Below are 21052 nucleotides of genomic sequence, written 5' to 3'. Positions count from 1 at the left end.
ATGTGGTAGCCTCCTGGTCCTCATCTCGCGTTCCTTGGATTTCCAAGTGAGGGGGGGCTTTATTGAGGTCCTACCCTCCCCGCACTTGGGGTTTAGGGACAGGAGTCAAGGCAGGCTTCCTGGAGGAAGAGCTGGGGAGGAGGGGCAGAACCACCAAAGATGCCCCTGGGGACAGTGGAAACTCTGAGGAGTCCCCCAGGTCCTAGACCCTCTGGGCTGGTTGGGCCAGTTCGCCCTCTGCCCCCAGGCTGGGTGGTTGCAGCTCCGAGGCTTCCTGGCCTCTGAGAGCAGGACAGTCTTAAGCACCAGACCTGGGCGCAAAGCGGGACTCTTGGGTCCGCCCTCCGGCCCTGGCTGCTGGGCGGGGCTGCACCTGCCGCCGCCGCCGGGCTCGTCGCTGCCGCGCACCTGGCCCAGGTGAGACGTCCCGCCCCCGCGGTCGCGCGAGCCCCAGGTCTTGGCAGCAGGTGAGTGGCTCAGACCCACGGGGGTGAGTGGAGCTCGCTGGCTCCCGGGAGCCGGGACTAGGCTTGGAGCTTGGGGGCCGGGGGGGGGGGGGGGGCTTGCCCAGAAGAGCCTCTGGGCCGCGGCGGGTGCGGTCCCGCAGGAAGTGGCTCGGAGTCGGGCCGGCTGCCCCCGTCGCCCGGAAGCCTGAGTTCGTCCGCGTCCCTGCCCCTTGGGTCTGGCGGCGGGGCGGGAGGTGGGGGACGGCAAGGGCTGCTTTTCCCGCTCCGCCCGACTTGGGCAGTGGCTTCCTCGTGACCTTTGCCCAGGAGAGGGAGGAGGAACGCCGAGGCGCGCGGGGACCCTCGCCTCTGCCCCGAGCTCGGATCCCGGGCCTGAGGCCTCCGCGGGCTCCGGGGGTGTACGGAGGAACTGGCTGGGGCGGTGCACGGCGCTGGTCGCCGGGCGGAGCTACCGTCATGCGCGCTCCCGCCCTTCGTCTGCGTCCCCGACCTGTTGTGCTTGGCCTGCCCGCCACCCGCGCGGCGCCCCTGCGCACCCCGACCTGTCATCCGCGTCCCCCTCGTGCGCGCTCCAATCCGCCATCCGCCCTCTGTGAGCGCGTCGGCCTCCGTGCGCGTTCCCTTTTCGACGACACCCGAGTCCCCGCCCTCTGCGCCCGCCCCCGACCAGCCTTCCCACTGCTCCTGGAGGGTGGGGGACTAAGTCTGGCCCTCCCCTCGGAACGGCAGACCGCCGGAGGTGGGGTGTGTAGTGGAGGAGAACCGGGCGTTGCGGCCCCTGGGGAGCAGGACGGAGCCCCTCGCCTGCGGGGCCACAGCCTTTCGTGCAGTTCTTCCTTCGGGAGACACGTCGGGGGCGCAGCGCGTCCCAGATGAGCAGGGGATGCTGGAGACTATGGGGTGCTCAGCTGCAAACCAGACGGCGGAGGGGTGGGGAATGGGGGGGATCGCCTCCCACCGCTTGAGCCGAGGGAGTCAGGCTCAAGCCAGAACATAAGCTCGGGGGCTGGATCTTTCTAGGAACCACCGGGTGTGGGGCAGAGTGTGGTGGGTGGTGGGGGGAGAGGGAGGGGGCCTTGGATTCGGAAGGGCCCTTCTGGACAGCGCCTAAGGCCATGTGGGCTTCTTTGCGCTGACCTTGGAGAGTGGGCCTGGGGGTGAGGGTGTACTTTAGCAGCAGAAGGGGAGGTGTCCTGTCATGGCTGTGAGATGGTGACACAGAGGGGCACATAGAAGCAGTCTGGCAGGAGCTTTGAGAGGCAGCAAAAGTGGTTGGGGCTCTTTGCTTCCCACCTGGGTGCTCCTATGCAGGTCACTGACTACTGTAGGAGGTAACCTGGGCACCAGGCCCACTGAAGCACCTTCAAGGAGGGGCTGGTACTGTGCTAATGTGCATCCAGGAAGCTGAGGCTCAGTGGAGAAAGGGTGCAGTCAGATCTTCCTACAGTTCTGTGGGGACCCTGAGCCCAAGATGCACCATCATCCAAGGGTCTTGAGGGCCATGGGGGGCAGAGGTTGAAGAGCAGTGCTGGGACAGGGTCAGATTAAGGACATAGAAAAGCCCATATTGAAGGTGGCCCACTGGCGGGCCTCTGACCCTGGGTGGGTGAGAACAGGGACAGGGCCTGAAGGGGACCCTTGCCCAATTCTCTGGGTAGTGATGCCAGCCACCTATTGCTGGGCCTTGAGCCCCAAGTCAGTCTGGGGGGGGGGGTCAGTGGTGACAAAAGGAGATCCTGGCCGCCCCCCACCTGGGGTCAGAGCCCAGGAGCCTCTGTTGAGGCCTTTTCTTTGCTCCCTTATCTGGAAAGGCTGGGGGATGGGGTGGGGGGTGGGGACTGTCCTCCCATCCCAGCCTGAAACTAAGGTCCATGTGATAACACAGCCCCCTTTTAACTGCTCACTGTTTGGGGACTACATGGGGGAATCAGATAGGGAGGGGGCCCAAAAGCTCTGCTCAAGGCCCTATTATTGGCAGGAATTTCCACAGGACCCTCCTTACCCCAGCAGGCCACAGGTCAGATACACACTGGGGCTGCTTACTTGGGCCAGGGGGAGCAACCTGTAGGCCCCCACCATCCTTAGTGTAGCTTCGTAGGCAGTGTCCAGGAAGCTGGCTCTCCTCGTGTGTGCGCAACATGGCCTCGACTGGGAGTCTCCTTAGGAGCCCCCCCCTCACATCACCCTGGGCTCCAGCCCCTCTGCAAGCTCCCCTCCACCCTCCAGGCTTGGCCTCGGGAAGTCTGATGCCTGGGTGGGCTGGGGTGGGCCCCAGAGGAAGGAGCCGCTTGACTCAGAGTTACAGGAAGAAGCAATGCAGGCGGGGCAGGCGGGGTGAGAACTACCAACTGCCCGCCTGCCTGGGATGGGGGTGGCTGCCTGGGTGGGGTTTAGGTCTAGGAGAGGATGTGACTGCAAAGCCAGGAAGCTACAGGGAAAGTTCTGATTAAAACACACACAAACAAAAGACAGGTCCTCACTGTGCTTGGTGATGTGTCCTGGCCGCAGACCGGGTTGGGGGCCCAGCTGAGCAGAGAGTTTGCTCCCAAGCACACGTCAATGACCTCAATGACCGACACTCCCCACCAGGAGGAAAGAGCCAGAACCAGGTGACTTCGTGTACTCCCATAACGGCCCTGCCGCTCCGCGTGAGCCTGTGTCCTCATCCTTGGACACCATTCCAACCTGAGGCTGGTTCTCCGAGTCAGGCCTGGCTGAGGGGAGGCCTGCAGCATGTGTGGGCATGGTATGTGTGTGTCCATAAGAGCAGGGGGTGACAGGAGGCTGTCCGCACGCCATGGGCAGCAAGGGCAGGTGTGAGGTGCTGTGTGTGTGGTGTGGGGCTTGCGCAGATGCTCATGGCTGTGCACCCTGTGGGAGCTGCGGCAGACAAGTACGTGCTGTGTGGGGGTGCGGCCAGAGTGCTGGCGGTGTGGGGAGTGTGCATGGAGGCCCACACGCCGAGACGGTAGTTCAGGGCGCGTGGGGAGAGGGCTGTATGTGCATGGGGTGTGCAAAACAGACGACGCAGGGGACGGTGTGCAGGGGGAGGGCACCTGTCCCTGGATGTGTGGTTTGGCCTTAGCTTCCAGGAAGGCTCAAGGCTGCCTTCCCAGGGGTAAAAGCTCTTCTGAGCTTGAAGACGTGGGAGGGCCGCTGCAGGAGTTTCCTTGGGATCCACCGAGCTGGAGACATGTCCTCTGGGCACACTGGGGTAGGGGATGCGAGCTGCCCAGTCTTCCATAGCCTCCCAGTGGACTGGTTCTCCTGCTTCAAGGACCTGCAAGACTGCCCTCCACGGGAGCGCTTCTGGAAGGAACCTCCTCACCCCTTCCCTGCCTGATGCTCCACCAATTCCCGAGGAAATCCCATCCCAGCCAAACCCAGGGCTTCTGGCTGTGCTGAGGCCGGGCCAGGTCCACGGTGGCATCACCATGCAGAAGGAATGGTGGGGAGGCCAAGAGACTTGTGCCTGCAAAGCCTCAGGGGCCTGCAGGGTGGGGAGGATGGCCTGAGGCAGGAGTGGAGTACCTGCTGGATCACTTGAGTGAAACTGGCGCCAGGGAGGAGGTGGACCCAAGGCTCTGGCTGTCAAGGAGGCTCTCAGTGAAGGCCCCGACGCCGGGGGTTTTGGCCCCTCCTTTCAGCCCAGCTCACTGTAGAGCTTTCTGTGTCAGGAGGCATGAGTGGCCACTGCCAGTCCGGGTTGGGAGTGGTCCCAGCCCCCACACAGGAGAGAAGAGCCACCTACGGGTGGGGTGGGGGTTTCCCTTGGAGAACTAGACAATGTGGACAAGAGTCTTTGGTTTTGGAAATGACACATGGGTGGGGGGGATGCAGGTGTGGGACCCAGAAGGAGGTGGGACCCATGAGGCCTGCTGGAGCAGACTCAGGCCAGCCAGGCCTCCATGACTGCGGCCTGGCTCAGCCTTGGGTGCTGCCTGCCGTGTCCATACACACACGGGCACATGGGACATGTCCAGAACAGAACCCTGCAGGGGGAGTGCGGCTCAGAGTCCAGCAGCCCACACTTACCGTGTGGTGGTGGGCAAGTTTCACACGCCCCTCTCTCTCCACGGCCTGGGTGAGCTCGGGGCTGCCGTGCAGCCCTCCTTGTATGTGGCACCCCTGTCCCGGGGGTAGTGGGAACACAGCCACCTCCCAGCCTCATGAGGGGTGCTAGGGGTGTGCATCCATGGTCCCTCCCTCCATCACGGTGACCCTGGGACAGGTGAAGTCCACTCTGAGGGCCCCTCCCAGCTGCCTGGGCTGTGCCCACTCAGCCACACGTGACGTGCTCCACATGCTGCTATGCTGGCGTCCCCAGAATCCATGGGGCAGCTGGTGCAAAGTTACATGTTAACTCATCCAGTTCTTGTTGAACTTTCTCCTTTGGGATGGCAGCAGCCTTTGACCCGTCCTGGTGCCCTGACTGACCGGCCACAAAGACAGAGAGTGCCCACCCCCTGGGGGACCAGTCTGCTCAGCCAAGGAGCCCCGTGGAGCCGGGGGGTGGCACCACTGCCCAGCCTGCCTCGAGGAGGCCCCGGCCAGACCATGGCAGGTAGACGGGTCAGAGAGGGACAAGCATGGGCCCCACTCCCACCTCCTGTCCCTCAGGCTGGCTCCACCTGTGATGTTGCCTGGGCTCTCAGCTTGGCCTCCAGCCAGGGGTACAAAGGCTTATGCTTGCCCCTCCCACATAGCCCAAGTTCCTGACCCCATGATTAGGACAAGCCCAGAGCCCTCTCCTGCCCAAAGCCTCCAGAACATGGTTGTGGGGGGTCAACAAAGCTCAGGGACACTGGGAGTGGGAGCTGGTGGGGGGCCCCCAGGGGCAGGATGAGTAGATGTGGGCTGCTGAGAGACCACCCCATCAAGATGATGGTGGTCTCCTCTCATGTCCCACTAGGACTCTTCACCCTGATTTGAAAATCAGAAAATTTAGGTCTCAGGGAGCTGGGAAAGCTTGCCCATGACCAGGAGTAGAGGGTCCTGGAATCCCATGCTCCCATCCCAGGTGGAAGGTGCTGGCAAGCTCAGCACCAGTGTTCACACTTGCTGCAGCTTCCCCAGCAGAGGTGGTGGGGCGAGGGCTGCAGTGCCAGCTGCTCACCTGGGGTGGGCATTGCAGCAGTGGGCAACGGGTGTGCACAGAAAATGTGGGAGCTGGGCTCATGTCCTGGGTGGATGAGCAGCCAGATGGGCCCCCACTGGTCTGGGGTGGGTCAGCTCAGCTATGACTCTAGCCACGGCCTTCCAGAGCACATCGAGGTCAGGCAGAACACCCAAGACCCAGCTGCTACTGGGGGAAGACATGCCAAGTGCCAAGCCCTGTCCCTGGTGGGACTTGTGCATGGACATGGTGTGGCCACCAAGCAACACCTGCCACGAACCATCTTGTTTTTTTCCTGGCCCACAGACCATCTGTGGTTGGTGGGACCCCAGCATCCCAAGCATGGCTAACGCCTGGGTCCTCTCTCTGTAGGCCTCTGCGACAGGGCCCCTGACTTCCTCTCCCCCACTGGAAACCAGGCCCTGGGGCCCACCCTGGGCAGTGTAGTGGCTCTGAACTGCACAGCCTGGGTGGTCTCTGGGCCCCACTGTCCCCTGCCCTCAGTCCAGTGGCTGAAAGACAGGCTGCCGCTGGGCGATGGGAGCCACTATGACCTCCATGAAGACTCCTGGTAAGAGATGGAAGTGTCCAAGGTGAGGTGACTACCCTGGTTCTACCCATGGCCACCTATACCCTGGTCTATAACCACCTGGACATGGGCAGAGTGCCACTCTTGACACAGACTAAGGGTTAGTGACTGCAGGGACAGGTGGCCCCTGCGGACAGGCGCCTTGTAGACTGCCCAGCGCCATGGGTGCCAGCACAATCCTATGGCCTGAATTAGGCATTGCCCCCCAAAACCCAGACCCAGGATCAGGGTGACTATCCCCAAACAGAGCCACACCCCCACCAGGTTCTGGCTGCTTCTCTTAGCTAGTCGGGCAAGGATCACTCAGGAAGCCCACATCTGCAGCCTCTGTGGTTCAGTCCGACAGGTGGGGCCTAGGGGCATCCACTGATGCTCTCAGGCCCCAGGTGAGAGGGTTGGGCCTGATCTCCCCAGGGTCAAGGACAACTTATCAGAGGTGCTTGTGTCCAGTGTTCTGGGGGTCAACCTGACCCGTGTTGAGGACTATGGGGCCTTTACCTGCTCCATCCGGAATGTCAGCTCCTCCTCCTTCACTCTTTGGAGAGCTGGTGAGTGGGGTACGCTGGGTGGAGGGTGGAAGGGAAGCCTGGGGAGCCTTGAGGCTCGGAGAACGCTGGGTGGGGGTGGCAGTGGTTCAGGCTGTAGCTCTGTCCCCAGGCCCAGCAGGCCACGTGGCCGCGGTACTGGCCTCACTGCTGGTGCTGCTGGCCCTGCTCCTGGCGGCCCTGCTCTATGTGAAGTGTCGCCTCAATGTGCTTCGCTGGTACCAAGACGCCTGCGGGGAGGTGGAGATGAACGGTGCGTGGGGCCGGGGTGGCCGAGGGGGATGACTTAGCTATGGGGCCTCCCCAAGCTCAGCTCTGGGTGGGCGGGTTGCCTGGGCAAGGGGGGTGGTGGTGGAGGTCTGCAGCGGGGAGGCGTCAGCCCTCGGAAGGCTCTAGCGAGCACACAGTCCCGGAAAGAGCCCGCGTTGGAGAGGGTCTGGGCGCGGCCTGGGGGCGGGGTTGCGGGCGTGTGTGCGGGATCTGCGGGGTGGAGATGTGGCGGGCGGGACTGGTCCCCGCATGCGCGTGGGGAGAGGTTAGAGGACCCGGACTGGGGGGGGCGGGTAGTGAGCCGCGGCGGCCGGGGAGTGGTGGGCCCGGGCCTAGAAAGCGGAGCGCTGACCCGCCGCCATCCGCAGACGGGAAGCTCTACGACGCCTACGTCTCCTATAGCGACAGCCCCGAGGACCGGAAGTTCGTGAACTTCATCCTGAAACCGCACCTAGAGCGGCGTCGGGGCTACAAGCTCTTCCTGGATGACCGCGACCTCCTGCCGCGCGCGGGTACCGCGGGCCCCGCCCCTGTCCCGAGACCGGGCCCCGCCCTCCCCTGGCCCCGCCCCATCTAGCTCCGGGTCCCGCCCCGTTCTGGGCCCGGGCCCCGCCCTCCCCTGGGCTTCTCCAGGCCCCGCCCCCGCCCCGAGACCGGGCCCCTCCCTCCCATGGACCCGCCCCGTTCTGGGCCCGCCCCCGCCCCGCCCAGGCCCCGCCCCGCCCAGGCCCCGCCCCTCCTCGGCCCCGCCGACGCCCGGTTCCCGCAGAGCCCTCCGCGGACCTGCTGGTGAACCTGAGCCGCTGCCGGCGCCTCATCGTGGTGCTGTCGGACGCCTTCCTGGGCCGGGCCTGGTGCAGCCACAGCTTCCGGTGGGTCCGGCGCTGGGTTGGGTGGGCCCCCAGCCGCGTCCCCCTGACGGTCCCGCCCCCGCAGGGAGGGCCTGTGCCGGCTGCTGGAGCTCACGCGCAGACCCATCTTCATCACCTTCGAGGGTCAGAGGCGCGACCCCGTGCACCCCGCGCTCCACCTGCTGCGCCAGCACCGCCACCTGGTGACCCTGCTGCTCTGGAGGCCCGGCTCCGTGGTGCGCAGAGGGGTGTGGGGAGGAGCCCCGAAATAGGGCTGGGTGGTACCGGGCTCCAGAGAGGGGCTCTTCCACGGGCATCTGTATGGGATGGGGGTTTGTGAATGGGCCCGTGGGTGAAGGCTGTGTGGCCTGCTGCCCAGAAGAGGGGCTTCCTTTGAGATCCCTGGAGCCAGGTGAACACACCCTTCCAGGTGTGCTCTTTGCGGCCAAGGGGAATAGGCTAACGCCCCATCCTGGCCCCCAGGCGCCTTCTTCAGATTTTTGGAAAGAGCTGCAGCTGGCGCTGCCACGGAAGGTGCGGTACAGAGCAATGGAGGGAGACCCCCAGACCCGGCTGCAGGATGACAAAGACCCCATGCTTATTGTACAAGGCCACGTCCCAGAGGGTCGGACTCTGAACCTGCAGCTGGACCCCGACCCCGAGGGGGACCTGGGTATGCTCAGCTGGCCCCACCCCTGACCCTGAGAGGCTTGGCCTGGGCTGGAGGTGGGGGGTCCACAGGGCCAAGGAGCCCAGAAAGGGGTCCAGGTGGAGGGGACTCCTCCCTGCAGGCCATAGGTGGGCTTGACCCCCCAGCACACCCTCACTGCTTCTTTCCTGGGGGCACTTGGGCCCAAGGCCTGCCTGGGAACCTCCAGGACCTCAAATGCCACCATGCAGGAGGGTGAGCAAGGAGTGACCCCCATGCATGGGTCCCGGCAGAAGTCAGGCCGTGGGCAGCCTAGCCTTAGGCCTGGTGGTACCCTCTTCCCAGGTGTCCGAGGGCCAGTCTTTGGGGAGCCGTTAGCTCCACTGCATGCAAGTGGGATCTCGCTTGGAGAGGGCCGGGGCAGCGAGGTAGATGTCTCCGACCTCGGCTCCCGCAACTACAGCGCCCGCACGGACTTCTACTGCCTGGTGTCGGAGGATGACGTGTAGCCCCCACCCGCCAGAACAGCAAGATCTCCAAGGACAGCTGGGTGCAGGGTGGGGTGCGGTCTTTCTCCTCTTAGCAGGACTACCAGCCCTGAGACCCTCAGGGAAGGGGAGTTGCTCCAGTGTGCCTCCTACTGCCAGGAAATAAAGTCCTTTTAGATCCTGCCTGGGCCTCAGCCTCTCCTCTCCTGGGGCAGGAAGGGGGTATGCAGCCCCTGGGTGGGGCACCCCTCACTTCTGTCTCAGGCTGTCCGTGGCCCTCAGCCCCTCCCCTTTCTTATCCCCACGTTCACTCGGTCACAAATCTGGCTGTTCCTGCTGTCCTGACCATCCTCCATCCTGAGCCAGCTCAGAAACATCTCTTGTAGTAGCCTCTTTGGGTCTATCTGCTTGGGGGCGTGACTGTCCCCAGCCCTGTTCTGATCCAGCCAGGTCCTGGGGGAGGGGGCAGTCCTCTTACACTTCAGGTACTGAGCTTTAAGGAAGAAGTCTTTTGCTGTAAACATATGAGTGGGCCTGGTTTGGTGACATGGGATCCCAGGACTCAGTCGGACAATATGAGTCCCTGGTCAGGACACCCCAGGCCCAGCGAGGCAGGGCAGAGAGAGGTGTTGGGTGTGTTTGCCACATGAGGACGGTCCAGCAGGGCAGAACCGAAGCCAGGAGAGCTCCCGGCTCTCCCAGGAGTGGTCACTCTTCTGTGCACAAGGCCCTCAGCTCTACTGTGTCTGGGCCTCAGCCGGCCTCAGGGCTGACTCTGCTGTCTGCCCTGTTCCCTCCACTCTCACCAGCTCTCCGTGAGAGGTACTGTCTTCCTTGTCCTGGTCTCCTGACCTGGAGAAGCCTCTGGGTGTGCTCAGGGTGTGAGTATCCTCAGGGGCAGGCATGGTTGTGCTCAGGGACACTGCTGAGTCCCTGGATTGGACCCCGGGTTGGGCCAGCCGAAGAAAGTTGCAGGGCTGTGTTCACGGCCACCTTTATTCCCAGCACTGGGAATATTCCCAGACCTGGTCACCACCCCACACACCAGAGCAGCCTCAAGCCCTGCCCTACCCCCTGCCCTATAGAAGCCAAGTCCCTGCAACCAGCCCCCATCCCCTCCCTGGTGCCGGAGGCCCTTCAGAGTTGCACACGGGGCTCCATCGAGAGGCCCCAGGCCATCAGCCTCCGCCGGGCTGGCCAGTGAGCAGCGCAGAGCTGAGCCTGTCCCTTGGAGGCTGGGCCACGCTGCATCCTCCTCCTCCAGGAAGGCCTCACCTATGGGCCTAGGAAGTCCTCCTTTCGATAGCCCTTCTGCAGTGGAGAGGGGGCCCAGAGTTAGGGGGCCTGCCTTCCGGGCCCTGCTCTCCCCAGGCCCCACCCTTCCTGGTCTGGGCCTGGACCCCTCTCTCATGTGTCCCACTCCCTGAGTCTCCTGCTCCACAGGAGCTCCTCGGTCCACCCCCCTCCCCACTGTCCCCCACCCCTGCCACCCCACCCTACCACCCCGATGTCCTGCACCCCTGCCTGCCCCAGATCGCCAGAACATACCGCCCGGAAGTCTCGGTGAAGCTTGCTGTACCGCCACAGATTGGCCAAGAGGCTGGAGGCTGCTCGGGAGGACTTCTCACTGTCGGGACTGGCGGGGAGCTGGGGTCAGCAGAGACACAGGCTGGGCCATGGGGAAGGGTGCGTGGGGGAGGGGCTCACCTGTCCCGCTTCTTCTTGATGAAGACCAGCTTTCGGAGCCCGTCAAAGTAGAGCAAGTCTCGGGCGGCAATGGGACTGGTCACCACCAGGTTGTTGAGCACGGCGATGATGTTGACCAGCACATCGGCTGGGGGAGACTTCTCACCCACGCTGCCGGGAAGCTTCTCAATCAGGTGACTCACCACCTTGGTGGCTGCCGGGAAGCCAGGAGGTCAGGGGGGCGGGAAGCCAGCCTCCACCTCCACTCCCAGCCACCTTAGCACTTCCGGTCCCCCCCACCTCCTGTCTGTTCACCCAGCGCTAGCTTGCCAGGGGCCAGCCCAAATGGACAGCAGAAAAGAAGATCCAGGTGCGAGCCCAGCTAGGCAGGGTGAGGGCAGAACCCAGGCTTCAGGACGGCCTGACTCACACATCTCATCCTTGTTCCTGGCATTCCGAGACAGGTTTCGGATGAGGCCAGTCAGTGAGCGCAGCTGGTGGTGGTCAGCGGTCCGAACCCGGTCCAGCAGCGGGTTCAGGATACGCTCCTGCCCCAGAGCCAGGCGGCTCAGCACGCCCGCCCACTGCGGGTGGGAGAGGAGCTGGTGAGAGCGGGCGAAGCCCTGGCCCCTGTGGCCTGTACTCTAGGGTGGTTCTTCTCTCTGTCCCTCTGTCCCTCTCTATCTCCCCAGCCAATCTTGGGGATTCTGAGGCAGGACTGGCCCCTCGCTGTCTCTCACCTGCTCAGTGCACCGTCCCCTAAGAGGTCTCCCTGCTTTTGCCTTCACACCCCAGCCAGGAGCCTCACCAAGTGTGACTTGGGTTGGCCCCTCCTCAGCTCAAACGTCTCCTTAAAGCCAGCATAGAACCTAAATCTCGGGGGCTTCCGGGGCCTGTCCGGTTTGGGATGCTGGCCTCATGCTCTTTGCTACCCTTCAGGTGTTCCTCCAGCTGCATGTCCTGTCCCTCCCTCTGATGTCTTGGCTCATCCACGTATTTGCACTCGTCCTGCCATCCCGCCCCAACAGAATAAACTCCTAGAGCCCTCCTGTGCCCTCTCTGTTCACCCGTGTGTCCCCCGTGCAAGGCCAGGCATGGATCCTCACCCTGCGGTCGCCCGCGGTGATGTTCTGCAGCGCCCCAGCGGCCGCCTCAGTTGTGTGTGGGTTGAGCTCACAGCGCTGCAGCAGCCGATTGTACAGCCCCACGATCTGGGGGCTCCACAGCCACTCGAGACCCTTGGGGTCCTTAGACACCTCGGCGAAGGTGAGTGTGTCGGCCGTGAGGGGCAGCTGGGTGGGAGGTGGGGAGGGTCAGCTGGGCTCAGGCCGGGGGGCCCCCCAGCTCCCAGCTGCCCAGGTCCGTGCCAACCTCTCGAAGCCGCCGGCTCTGAGGCGTGAAGCAGCCCACCACCTCGCTGGATGGCGCCCCGGCCATGTCCCTGCGGCCCCTGCCCTCGAGCCGCTGTAGGGCTGATGGCGGCATCTCGTCATACAGGCGGTAGGACAGGTTCCTCAGCACGCACACAGCATTCTCCACGCTCTGCAGAGGGCAGACCGTGGTCAGACTGGGCTGGAAACCCCCAGGGCCCTGAGGCAATGGCCGCCCCTCACCTTGTCCTCGCACTTGCCCACGTCCAGGGCATGGTTGATATAGGTGACCAGGGCATCCACCAGCCCGTGGCACTCACGCATCTTCTGGCGAGTGGCCTGGGAAGCTGAGCTGAGGTTCCTGTGGGTGGAGGCAGATCAGAGATCCCCAGTGGGAACCAAACCCAAGGGCTGAGACCCTAAGCCCCAGCCCTCTCCTTCCCCTGAGCTGGGCCGCACCCCTTAGCACCTGCTGGCCCTGGCCTCTTTGCATGCCCATCCCCCATTCACCCCTCTGAGTATCCAGAGTGGGGGTTATGAGTGTCAGATGAAGTCCCCGATTTAATGAAACCTGAGCCTGTGCCCCCAGGACCTATGACATCTGACATGTCAGCCACACCCAGCTTCCTGTCCCACTTCTGCATCAGCACCTGCGCCTCGTTTGGCCAGCCCCCACCTCCCTGGCCAGCTCCACCTTGCCACTCAGACCTCAGGGTCAAAGGCCCCTTCTCCGGGCCTCCCCTGCCCCCTTCCAGGCACTCAGCTCTCTCCCCATGGCCACCCTCTTGGCCTCTCCCAGCTGACTGCCCCCTACCCATGCACCTGAGGAACCCCGTGGCATTATAGAAGATTTCAGCCTCGGAGGCATTCTGCTGGATGAGGGGTGGTCCCCCCGCCCCAGAGAGGGGGCTCAGAACCAGGTCCGTGAGCTGCTCCAGTGTGTCTCGGGCCAGGCGGTCCTTCAGATGGTCGCTGGAGGACAGGTTCCATAGGATCCCTGGGGCAGGTGGGGCCGCGGCCGCGGTCAGTGACAGCCTGCTGGTCCCTCCAGCCCCTCCAGGTGGCATTTGGAGCCTTCCCCGGGAGCCCCCTAGAGAGCCTGCGTGTGAGCCGCAGGTCCCGGGGGTGTGACACAGCAGAGAGCACAACGCCCGGGGACAAGGGGTCTGGAGGCTAGCTGGGGACAAGGGGTCTGGAGGCTAGCTGGGGACAAGGGGTCTGGAGGCTAGCTGCGGAGATGTGCCACCGGAGTAGCTGTGGGGGCGCAGGGCGGTGGTGTGGACGGAGAACAGAGAAAGGGACAAAAAGGCGGAGGGAAGGAGAGGCGCTGGCGCGGGGCTGGGGGTGAGGCCGGCCACCTGTGACGTTCTTGCGCAGCTCGTCGTCTTGCTCACGCAGCGTCCGCAGCAACTCGAAGATGCCGCTCTCCTCCACCAGGGCCAGCTTGTTGTCTGCGTTGTCGTAGATGAGGTTGCGCATCGCGCCCGTGGCATGGCGCTGCACCTCCTGGTTGGCGTGGTTGAAGAGCTTCACCAGCCTGGGCACAGCCTGCAGGCTGCGGGCCTGCACGCGGGGCACGTGGGTGTGAGAACGCGCACGCATCGCACCGTGCATGCGAGTGTACGCAGGCGGATACCGACGACGGGACGCCGGCAGGTGCGCCCGCGTGTCCCGACGCATTCGGCTGCACGGAGAGCTGTGCCTGTGTGTGGCTGGTGCGGACGTGTGCACAGGTGTGCAGGTGTAGGAGGGGCGCAGATCACTTGCTCCTCCCCCTTCTGTGCCGGGGAGGCTCTGGGCCACACGGGGTCTGCCCAGCCAGTGTGGGGCATCAGTGAGAGGTGGCCAGGGGCCAGAGATCAGGGAGGAGTGGGGGGCCGATCGGGTGGTCAGCAGGGGTGGCTGGTCACCTGCTTCTTGGCTCCAGCGTCACTGTAGCACTTGTGCTGGATGTAGGCTGCTCCCAGCACCTGCAGGTTGGGGTCTGAGGCCATGAGGTACTTGACTGCCGAGGGCAGGTCAATGTCGTCAAACCTGTAAAGACAGGGGTCGGGGTCAGTCGACCCTGGGGACGGGCCAGGGCCAGGGTAGAAGTCCCCTCCCCAGGCCAGGCCCAGCTCACCCGCTGCTGAGCCTCTGCAGAGTGCGGTGGCTTCCGTAGCTGTCTAGTCCACGCACATCCGGCAGGTGGCTGGCGTCGGCCAGGCTCAGGCTGAGGCTGCGCACAGACGGTGCTCGGGCCACAGGCTCCAGGACACCCCCTGGCACCGCCCCGGCCCCGACGCGGCTGCGATGGCTGCCCTGGAATCGCTGGAGGGTCCGCATGGCCGGTGCACGGATGGTCCGGCTGGGCGGCCCCTCGGTAGCCTCCGGCCAGTCCAGGCCCCCTGCCCGACTGGAGCTGGCCTGGCGCTCATAGGCGAAGGCCCTGTAGGCAGAGGCGGCCGGGGGCTCCAGCTGCTCGGACACCACGCTGTAGCGGTCATCCAGGCCTCCAGCCCCCAGCCTCAGCGAGCGCAGGGACAAGGTGTCATAGTCCACCCGGCTCCCCACCCCAGCGCGTTCGTGGAAGGACAGGGGCCGGGTAGGCATGGGTACAGTGGGCTGGGCTCCCCCATACCCTGCAGCCCCAAAGGTGCTGCCCCCGTTGTGGGCAGAGCTCAGCCTCCGACTGGAGCTCAGGTCCACAGCTGAGCAAGAAGACCAGGAGGCAGGGCTGTAGGTGGGCTTGGCAATGTGCCGGAAGGTCTGTAGGGAGGGCAGGGAGGAGAGCAGTGAGGGGGTGTTGGGGGCTCACTGGTCCCTCTCCCTGACCCTGGAGCTTCCAGCTTCCCCCCAGCCTCCCCCACGAGACTCTCCAAGGCATGGGGAGAGTGTCACTCACAGAGATGTTGTCCCCACCGAGGCCCTGGGAGCGGGAACTGAAGCCAGGCTGCAGGGTGTGGTACTGACCGCGGGATGTGCCTGCCAACAGGAACAGTGGTAGCCTGACTGGGTCAGATGGCTCACGGGTCTCCTCCAATATCAGCCCTGGTCGGACCTCTCCCACAGCCCCCTGCCCCTCCAGCTGTGCTGGGGGACGGGCACACTCACCCCCCTGACCTCCTGGTCACCTGAGAAATGTGCCAGGGACTCCATCAGCTTTCCAATCCCTGCCCAGGGCACATGCCCGGCCCCCTCCTCCAGGAAGCAACGCTGACCTCCTGTGAGCCCGTCCTGTGCTGTGGTCACACAGGATTGATGCCAAGGACACACAGTCCCCTGTCCCACCTGGAAGAGCCACACCCGCCCCATCCAGCCACATAGGAACTGGGGGTGCTGGCGCCAGACTGACTCTGGTGAGTGGACAAACAGGTGGGTGGGTGGAGGGTGGAGAGATGGGGGAGGAGGAGGTAGGGCTGGTGGGACCGTTGGAAGGATGGGCGGATGGATGGGAGGATGGACAGATGAATGGCTGTTTAGATAGCAGTTGGGTCAAAGTCAGACAGAGACAGAGCGTGGGAATGGTCGGGTAGGTGGGCTCCATGATCTCTGGACTGGGCGGGGGGCGGGATCAGCCTCTGCTAGGGTCCCTGCTGGGGTCACGTCTTGGGGGAGAAGTGTCATATGTCCCCAGAGAGCCTGGGCAGTGACCGGCTGAAAGGACTCATGTTGTGGGAGGAGGAGGGGGCCTCAGCCTCTCCCCCAGCCTCTGCGAGCTGGATGGTCTGGGGGCTCCCCTCCCAGCACACTCCCCAGACCCGCCCTGGTTAATGAGGCTTCTGGGCAGGGGCTATTAACCCTTTGACGCTCGTGAGGCTCAGCCTGGGGGGACACACCTCCAGCCTGGGGACCTTACTCCCACCCCCAAATTATACTCCTTCCTCTAATTGGCAGGCTTGCCAGGGTGGTAATTAACCCCTCCCTGCTCCCTCCTCCACCCCATGACCCCTGGGTACCCAACTACTTAGCCACCAGCAAGTCTGAGGCCCAGGCAGGGGAGGACTCAGGAACCCAGGCTGCTCTGGCTGACCCTCTTCCCCTGCCAAGTGGCCCGCATCTGGAGACCTGTCCCAGAAAGGGCCCTCTAAAGGTCCTGTGAATCACTGTGAGAACTGGTGTCTGGACTCCTGACATCCTGGGAAGTTCCTCTTACTATCTAACCTCTATCCCTGTTGCTGCAGCCTGGCAAGGGAGGAAATGGCATTTCCAGAACAACTGCCCTGAACTCAGTGTGTGTGAGACCCTTTAACATGCACGCACGCACAGGCACACGCACAGGCACACGCACATCCACACCCTCACACACAGGCACATGCATATCCACGCCCGCACACACAGGCACACGCATACCCATGCCTGCACACGCACATCCACGCCTGCACATGCATTCACACACACAGGCACACGCACATCCACACCCACAGAGGCACACGCACATTTGCACGCCCACACAGGCACATGCACATCCACACCCAGAGGCACACGCATTCGCACACACAGGCACATGCACATCCACACCCAGAGGCACACGCACATTTACACACACACACACATCCACACCCACACACACAGGCACACGCACATTTGCATGCACACGCACATCCACACCCAGAGGCACACGCATTCGCACACACAGGCACACGCACATCCACACCCGCACATGCATTCACACACACAGGCACACGCACATCCACACCTGCACACACAGGCACACGCACATTTGCACGCACACCCAGGCACACGCACATCCACACCCGCACACACAGGCACACGCACATTTGCATGCACACACAGGCACACGCACATCCACGCCTGCACATGCACATCCACACCCAGAGGCACACGCACACACAGGCACACACACACGCACATCCACACCCGTGTGCACACACACACGCGGGGGTCTGCCTGGCACTGAGGAGCCACTCCCGCACTTGCTGTTCTCATGAAGAACAACTGGGTCAGGCCTCTGGGGCCCTCCCTCGCAAGTCCACAGGGAGACCCTGGTCCAGACAGGCAGCTGGCTCTGGTCCAGGTTTCCCAGACCCGCCCCCTCACGTTTCTGTCTGCTCATTCCCTTGGGGCCTGGGGGGTGCTGGGGAGGGACGCTGGAGTCTGGGTGTCTGTGTCCCAGTGTGTTTGTGTCCCTGTGGGACTGACGTGTGTGAGCCTGTGTTATGTGGGGCCGGGCGTGTATGGGTTCCGGGTTTGCGGACAGAGATAGGCCCTGCCTGGCCTGCCATGTGCCAATCCTGCCATGTGCCGACGGCGCTCCGGGCCGAGGGGACAGGTGGGGCCCAGCCGGGCTCGGCCGCGAGGACCCCAGGGTCCCTGCTGGGTGGTGGGAGGCCGCACCCACGTCTTCTCCCAACCTGGTGGGCGGGGCGGGTGACTCAGTGCAAGGCCTCGGTGAGTCAGGGCGCTGAACCCCAGCACCAGCCCTACCACAGCCTCTGGCCCTCGTACCACCACACCCACTGAGGCCACCGTTCCCACTGCCCGGCACCCACCCTGCGGGCGTCCGCTTACCTCTGGCTGCCTCGGTGGCCCCCTCAGGCTCAGCTGCCCCGTTGTGCCGAGCCTGCTGGCCTAGCTGCAGGAGGCGGGCGCGGACCTGTTCCTGGACGCGGGCTGCCCTCAGCTGCTCGGCGTCCGGCCCCTCTGCGCCCCGCCGGTCCAGCTGCAGGTCGGAGGGCAGCGCCAGGGAGCACACACCGGCCTCAGGCTGCAGGGCCGACAGCAGGAAGTTACCGTCCTGCATGGCGGCAGATGCGCCCGGCTGGGTCCGCTCCTGGCCTGGGCTGCTGGGGCCTCCTCTGGCCTGAACGTCTTCACTGTCCCGGCCCTGAAGTCCCCTCCCCACTGGCCTCGCCCAGAGCTGGCCAGGAGACAGACGCCGACCCAGCCCTGAGCTTGGCTGGGGGCGGGGACACCTGGGCCAGGTAAGAGGGAGGGGCCACCACCTGCTTAAGGTGGAATTTGGGCGGAAGAACAAGCTGACGCCCTAGCCTGGCCTCCCTATTCCTTCCACATCCCAGGACAGAGCCGCAGTGATCCGGGCCCGTCTTAGTTTCCAGCTTTTGTTCCCAAGCCACAGTGGGCCCTACTGTCCTGCGTGTCAGGGAAGGGCCAGGAGAGGCCACTGGGTAGCCTACGGGCAGCCACCTCCGTAAGTCTGAAGGGGGGCAGTTTTCTCTACCTGGGTGACTGGGGGCTCCAGGTAGCCCCTCGAACCAGGCAGCCAACCCTGAGCTAGGCAGGGGTCAGCGCTAAGAGTGAGGGTTGGGGATAAAGGGCTTGGTGGAGTTTTAGGGTAGAAGAGGGCCCTATGGACCTTGATCCTTGGTGCCCAAGAGATCCCAGAAGCAAATGGATAGACTGGCCCACCCCATAGGCTCATGACCCTCCTGATCTCTGTCCTGTAGACCCCAGAAGTTGCCCCCATCCCCCCAACTTCTGTAGAGGCCTCCAAAGGGCTGGCTTGGCCCTCTCTGGCACCCCTCCTGGCCTCCTGCCCCCCGGGCCATGGGGTAGAAGGCCATTCCCTCCACGTGAGTCAGGGCTCAGCTCAACAGAGCTCTGACAAGGCAAGGTAGGCAGGACTGCTGCAGGGCATTGACTCAGAGGGGCCCTCCTGCCCAGGCTGGGGGTGCAGGAGCTGGGGTGTGTGTCAGGGGAGGAAGAACCCAGGAGTCTGACAGAACAGTGATGAGGAGGGGTCGGCAGCAGGGGTGGGGAGCAGGGCCCAGGCTTAGTAGGGCTTGCCCCCAGAACATTTCCCTGGGGTGCTCCCATCCAGCTGGACCAGCATGCTGCAAGGCCTCCTGAGTAGGCCTGGAGTGAATCCAGGATAGGCCCCTGGTGGACTGAGTAGGGGCAAAGGGTGAGCTGACTAGGGCTGGAGGGGTGGGGGCTGAGTGGCCTCAGGTACCTCCTGCCCGCCCTCCTTGAGAAGTCACGGTGGGGCCCACTCTAACAGCCTCTTATCTCCCATGGGAGGCCTTTACCCTGGTCCCCTGAAGACATTTGCCTTAATCTGTAATCAGTCTTTTCAGGGGATGTGGTCCCAAGTGGGGATGGTGGTTGGGGGGCCTGGGGGTGAGGAGGGAGGTCTGGGTCAGAAGGCAGGCCTAGGAGTGAGGTCAGTGCTGGAGAGGGGTAGGGGTGGGGTGGGAGGAGGTTCAAGGGGGAGCAGAGGGTCCCCAAAAATCTCAAGGTGAAGCCTGGGGTGGAGCTGCTGGGCCAGGGTGGGTGCTCAGGTGGGAGACCTACCGTGCTGGTGGTCTGGATACTGCCAGCCCCATGGCTTATCCCGGAGGCCACTGCTGCAGGCCAAGGGGTCCTGGGCTCCATCCCAGGCCCAGCGCGTCCGTCCGGGGCAGCCTCTCACTGCAGTACGGGACTATGGGGGCACTAGGAGGGCGGGGTGGGAACGCCCGCACGCCCAGCTCATCAGACCGGTTGCTTCCCTGGGAGACGTGTTTTGTGTGGAGAAATCCTGGGAGACAAGTTTGTGCGGTGCTGAGTGCACCTGGAGGCACACGCCTGGCATGGGCCTAGGGCCCGCCCTCCATTTGGGGTCTACCTGGGCCCACCTGGGGCCCTGCAGAGGCCTGGCCTGGCAGCCTGCCTGGGGAAGCCAGACTCAAGGCTGCAGGTGGGGGTTCAAAGGGCTTGTGGGGTGGAGCCCCAAGGGGTAGGCCGGAGCTGCAGAGGGATGGAGGGGGCTTTGGTGCGGTGGCATGGCCAGGAGAGCTTCCAGTGCCCCAAAGCTGTGCTGAGCCTTCCCGAGGACATGTGGACCCCTCCCCCACTATGGGCCTCTTACCTCTGTGGCTCAGTATTCCTGGAAAGTCTGGGATCTTGGGCGCACTTTCTCTAACCACTGCAGGGCCAGGGGGACTGGTCATGGCCCGGACCTGTTACCACCACTCTCAACCCCAGGCTAGGAGCCACGTCTGACCCCTGAAACCAGCCTTCTGTTCTGTCCTCCCCAGAGTTCCCTTTTCCCTGTAGCCAGTGCTTGGGGAGGGGGCACAAGGAGGATTCAAACTTAGGCTTGATGGTGGGCTTCCTGGAGGAGGTCTGTGGCAAATGGAAGATACACCCAGGGAACTTAGAAAACAGACAGAAGGGCCATCTGTGTGGCAGGGCTTGGGAACCTGTGTTTAACTCCCCAGGGGTGTTGGTGCTCCATCAGGTTTGAAAACCTGGGACTTGGGGACTCCAGGGGTGAGTGAGTGAGGCTTTTACTCAGGAGGTGGGCAGCTTCTGGGGGAGCCTGGACTCTGCCCTGGGGCATCTGAAGTGAAAGCTGTGATGGCTTGAGGGGGTTGAGTTAGCATTATACTCCTCTATCTGGGCAACTGGAGGTGGGGACCCCTAGGGGGCTATTAGGAAAGTCTCTGGGGGCGCCCGGTGGCTCAGTCGTTAAGTGTCTGCCTTCAGCTCAGGTCATGGTCCCAGGGTCTGTAGGAAGCCTGCTTCTCCCTCTCCCACTCCTCCTGCTTGTGTTCCCTCTCTCACTGTGTCTCTCTCTGTCAAATAAATAAATAAAATCTTAAAAAAAAAAAAAGGCAAGTCTCTGAAGGAGGAGCTAGGGACAGAGACCAGGGGGCGGAGGATGGGGAGGCCTCCAAGGGCCAAGGGCCAGAGTGGGGGGGGTTGGAAGGAGGACCCCCTAGTGCTGGCTTCAGTGACTTGGAGCTGGGGGAGGGGCACAGAGGGGAGTCGGGTGGAGGGGTTATTAAGGAGCAGAAGATGGGGAAAAGCTTGAAGATATTACAGCGAAATAATATTGAAAACAAAATTGGGGAACACACGCTGGCACAGAGAGGTTAAGCAGTTGGCCTGGGCCACACAGCCTACAAGGGTGGGGGTAGATCAGCCAAGCCCTCCCGCGAATTGGCGGGCCAGATGTGGGGCGCAGCTCGCTGGCTGGAGGGCCCAGAGGCGCCGGTCTTGCTTCCTCTCCGCTGCAGCCCCGAGCGCGTCGCGTCCGGGGCGCTTCCTGTCAGCGAACCTGCGCCCACGCTCTCA

The 21052-nt window shown here is 63.7% G+C and overlaps 2 protein-coding genes across 10 annotated transcripts; one reads left to right on the top strand and one right to left on the bottom strand.

Annotated features, from left to right (window-relative positions):
* Nucleotides 1–2855: 2855 nt before the first annotated feature.
* On the top strand, nt 2856–9158 carry SIGIRR (single Ig and TIR domain containing). 9 transcript variants are annotated; one of them, XM_045892935.3, is made up of 10 exons: nt 2871–3076; nt 4875–5031; nt 5956–6154; nt 6587–6720; nt 6830–6970; nt 7356–7499; nt 7757–7859; nt 7924–8074; nt 8322–8511; nt 8833–9158. In XM_045892935.3, the coding sequence occupies exons 2-10, from the start codon at nt 5025–5027 to the stop codon at nt 8994–8996; spliced, it is 1233 nt and encodes a 410-aa protein (XP_045748891.1). In that variant the 5' UTR covers nt 2871–3076; nt 4875–5024; the 3' UTR covers nt 8997–9158. The 9 variants fall into 9 exon arrangements, with proteins under 9 accessions (XP_064431981.1, XP_064431982.1, XP_064431983.1 ...); XM_045892934.3 differs by having other exon boundaries at nt 4872–5031; XM_045892932.3 differs by having other exon boundaries at nt 2871–3213.
* Nucleotides 9159–9752: 594 nt separating this feature from the next.
* Nucleotides 9753–19366, bottom strand: PKP3 (plakophilin 3). Its single transcript, XM_045892523.2, has 14 exons — nt 19286–19366; nt 17543–17738; nt 14916–14995; nt 14154–14779; nt 13942–14065; nt 13390–13594; nt 12854–13028; nt 12275–12392; nt 12033–12203; nt 11768–11953; nt 11092–11245; nt 10683–10875; nt 10524–10611; nt 9753–10286 (listed from the first exon to the last, which is right to left on the bottom strand). The coding sequence occupies exons 1-14, from the start codon at nt 19364–19366 to the stop codon at nt 10251–10253; spliced, it is 2433 nt and encodes an 810-aa protein (XP_045748479.1). The 3' UTR covers nt 9753–10250.
* Nucleotides 19367–21052: the final 1686 nt, after the last annotated feature.

The sequence above is a fragment of the Mirounga angustirostris genome, unplaced genomic scaffold (genome assembly GCF_029215605.1).
Source record: "Mirounga angustirostris isolate CCGP_5_RB_7025 unplaced genomic scaffold, mMirAng1.0.hap1 SCAF_13, whole genome shotgun sequence".
In the NCBI taxonomy this organism is placed as follows: Eukaryota; Metazoa; Chordata; class Mammalia; order Carnivora; family Phocidae; genus Mirounga; species Mirounga angustirostris.
This window is presented reverse-complemented; position numbering and strand designations above follow the sequence as displayed.